Raw genomic sequence first — 3,759 nt, 5'->3', positions numbered from 1 at the left:
GTGGCAAGTCGGTATACTGGTAGATGTGTTGTCATGTTTAGTCACTCGCAAAATGATCTGTCTTCTTTGCAAATTAAGCAGAGAATGCGATTAGCAATGGAAATTTTGACATTCATGGTTTCTAAAAGTATTATATCTGCGATAAAATGTGGGTAGAAATTAGATTAGATGAAAATTATTTACCCGTTTATGCGGAGAGCCAACCCGATTATCAGGTAATTTTAATGTGCATCGGAACTGATTTTGACATTTCTACCCAATTAAACGGAGTACCCGTTTAAGCAATACCCGATTACGCGGAGAGTACTGTAGTAGAAATTCATAGAACAGATTGTCAGTTTTCCTCAAACCTTCACTGAGTTCTTCCCAATTTTTCTGATCCATCTTTCAAGGAAACTAACCCTTTAAAAAGTTCTTACAGTACACTAAACCTCAAGCTTTACACAGGTTTGCATACAAAGAAATAAATAAAGTATACAGCATGGAGGCAGTTCCACAGTTCAGTCTGATATTCATAAACCTTCAGTATTTGCCAGTTTCCTTGCGCTTCGGTTGTCTGAATTTTTGACGTCCGCCTCCAGCGGGTGCACGGTGGGGGTTGAAGTGCATCATCTGCCGCTTGATTGCCCTCACCATGTCGACATCATCAGGCACCTGGACATATCTTATGAGACTTCCCTGGACAAAGAAGGACTCCATGTGAGTTTTCTGTCCATCCTGGTTGACGAAGAGCACCCTTGACATGGTCACATTCATGAATCCATCCACAGTGTCAATGTAACCTGTGGCAGTGCACTCATTGCGGAGTTCCACCGTCGTGATCCGACCTTGCAAAGCCTGGAGGAGGCAGATGAGTGTGTGCTTGGACTTGAACTTCTCCCTCCGGCTCATCGTTAGTGGAGCAGCCATCTTCTCTTCCTCTTGAAAAGTCAAAGGAAATTACAAAAGAGTGTCAGTAAGCCTATTCATCCATTTCGGTTTCCCTAAAAAGAACTATACAAAGAATAACTTAAAACATTTAAATCTCACTGGTAAATTGGAAAAGCAAGAATGTGGTGTAACAAAGAATTGAAATTTAAACTCCATTTGGAGTCAGTGCAAGAGCTACATGTATTTGCAGATGGAAGTAAAATTACTGTCGAGCTATGGTGAGATGTGCTGAGCAATATGATCCCCCCTCCCAAAATAAAGAAAGTAGTCCAAAGTTGACAGAGTCCTTTAATACACAGATATTTCCACACAGTTTGCATCTCTTTTATTGTAGAATATTAACAATCAAAGTTGGTTTGCCATATTGGGTTAGGGCTTTAAAATTTCATATTACCTGGTGCTTGAGCTGCAAGTATACACATACAGTACAACATGCAGCATTCTCGTAAACGTGAAGCTCAGATTCAATAGCTAAATATACACATGTATGTCTTGGGGAATATCAGTACCGGTAGTTAAATGACATCTGATTGAACATACATTTGTATATATCTACAATGTATGCTTTTTAACATTGCAAGTTATAGTAGGTCTTGAAATAGGTTTTAACATTTACTTCTAATCACACCCAGTATTTCAATTTCATGCTGGAGAGAAAAGAAAAATAAAAAATCTGTCTGTTCTTCAGAGAGGATTCCATGAAGGCTGAAACCAGATGTAGCGTAGTCTCCACAGAACATATCCCTGCCAAGATACAGACTGATCTTTTAGTCAGCTTTCGTGCAGTGATGCACTCTTTGAGAATTACAATTGTAAGTTACCCTCTCCAATAAAGATCTTCTTATCCAGAGCACAGCACATGAAATTGAGTCAACAAGTTGATGATAAACATTCTGTCAGAATTAGTGAGATGTGTATCAACTTATGACTCAATGATAAAATTTACATCTAAAATAAATTTACATGTAGTTTTTCGTTTCTTTTCTTTTCCAATGTACTGGTAGCGTAGACAACAGACAATACAGGGCAGGGGCAGATCCACAAATTTCGTACAGAGAGGGCACCTTTTAATAGGGGGCAAACACACACCCCAAGCCCATTTTTTCTTTTTATTTCTTCTGTTTAAAAAATAAATAAATTAAAAAAAAAATAATAATAAAATATTAAACGAGGGTGTGCGCGCCCGATGCCTCCCCCGCCCCCTGATCAGTACACAGTGCTTGGATCCGCCACGCCACGCACCACACTGTAATTCATGCAATGGTAGGTAGTAGAGTCTATATCAGTTCGGGAAACCCACTCACAAGGGGGGCCCCTCCTTATAAGTAACCCGTCCCCCTTATAAGTAACCCCGTCCCCCTTATATAAGTAACCCCCGGGTCACCCCATTAACTTATAAGGAGTCTCCACGCTTTTTTTGCAATGCAACGCGAAAATGAAAGGACTGCGGCAATTCGCTTGATTATGCCCATAAAGCTTCACAAGTTTCCTAGTTACTCACGAAATTTGAGCAAAATCGGTTCGAGGCATCATATCTAAAATCATGGATTTAAATGCGATGTCAAACGACCCATGCGAATGCTGAAATGCGAGCGATTACTGGCGCGAGTGTCGCCAGGCGCGGCGGCGCGGCAATGCTTGAGTGCAGACGTGGCGACTGAGTTTGACATCGCATTTAAATCCATGATTTTAGATATGATGCCTCGAACCGATTTTGCTCAAATTTCGTGAGTAACTAGGAAACTTGTGAAGCTTTATGGACATAATCAAGCGAATTGCCGCAGTCCTTTCATTTTCGCATTGCATTGCAAAAAAGCGTGGAGACTCCTTATAAGGGGTGCCCCGGGGGTTACTTATGAAGGGGGACGGGGTTACTTATAAGGGGGATGGGTTACTTATAAGGAGGGGCCCCCCTTGTGAGTGGGTTTCCCGAACTGATATTTATAGCCGTCTAGAAACTGACATGGTGTGTCTATCTAGAACTGTGACAGTTCTTTGTTATATCTACTTTTATCAGAGATCTTACCTCGCTCATCCATCGTAAGCATTATCGTATAAAAAGTGACCGAATAGTGAGCTCAATCAGTTCAGCAGTATCCCAGTGACTGTCCCAGTCAGTGTGATCAGACAAGCAAGAGTGCCTACACTAACAGCAGAGGTAGTCACACGATCATGACACGACACAGCCAGCCACAGCTGAGCCGCAGCCAGCCACTCCGAGTCCAGATCCAGAGCAAAGGGCCAGGGTAAGACATATCAGGAGCCCGTGTCTTCGAAGAAACTTTTGTTTTCGTTTGGTTGTATTTTGTAGAAGAAAACACATTGAACAATAAAGTCGATATTTATGTCCACACTACTACTACCCCAGGGAACAGGACAGTACGTGTACACTGTACATAAAGGCTATCGTTCAACCCCGCGCCGCGTTCAACTGATTCGGTATCTACGCGCGCTGCCCATCTGGCCCAGGAAGCGACCACATGTAATAATACAATGTGTACTGTAAGCCTAAATGTCAGGTGGTATAGTCACGTGACATACCATGTCGTACTACTTGTACAATAATATGTGTGCATGCTATCGAGTATACCATAAATCCATGTGGTCCATCGATCGCCGTATCGCATCTTTCGCATACATACAGTGAACACAGGTATTGCAGTCTGTAAACCGTTTACAGCCTAATACAGGGTCTCTCTCGATCTCGATGACAAATGTAGAACAAGAAGATTACCGATACGAGCGATAGACTAGTCCGAAAATGGACGTTGCAGACACATTGATGAACTGGCTTCATGACAATTGTTTGTCGAGTTGTCAACAGAGGCA

At 42.0% G+C, this 3,759-nt stretch overlaps 1 protein-coding gene across 1 annotated transcript; it reads right to left on the bottom strand.

Moving 5' to 3' along the window:
- Positions 1-522: 522 nt before the first annotated feature.
- On the bottom strand, positions 523-3,075 carry LOC139714762 (U7 snRNA-associated Sm-like protein LSm10). Its single transcript, XM_071626428.1, has 2 exons — positions 2,957-3,075; positions 523-920 (listed from the first exon to the last, which is right to left on the bottom strand). The coding sequence occupies exons 1-2, from the start codon at positions 2,976-2,978 to the stop codon at positions 523-525; spliced, it is 420 nt and encodes a 139-aa protein (XP_071482529.1). The 5' UTR covers positions 2,979-3,075.
- Between the last annotated feature and the right edge of the window lie 684 nt (positions 3,076-3,759).

This window comes from Diadema antillarum, unplaced genomic scaffold (assembly GCF_040938485.1).
Source record: "Diadema antillarum isolate AM-2024a unplaced genomic scaffold, OU_Dant_1.0 seq00002412_RagTag, whole genome shotgun sequence".
Taxonomy (NCBI): Eukaryota; Metazoa; Echinodermata; class Echinoidea; order Diadematoida; family Diadematidae; genus Diadema; species Diadema antillarum.
Note: the sequence above shows the minus strand (reverse complement) of the source record. Positions and strands in the feature narration are given on the sequence as shown.

Bases quoted from the DNA above. Each gene is read 5' to 3' on its own strand.
- LOC139714762 (XM_071626428.1), bottom strand. From the start codon at position 2,978: ATGCTTACGATGGATGAGCGAG. The intron at 921-2,956 runs GTAAGATCTCTG...TGACTTTTCAAG, and splicing joins GCTTACGATGGATGAGCGAG to AGGAAGAGAAGATGGCTGCT.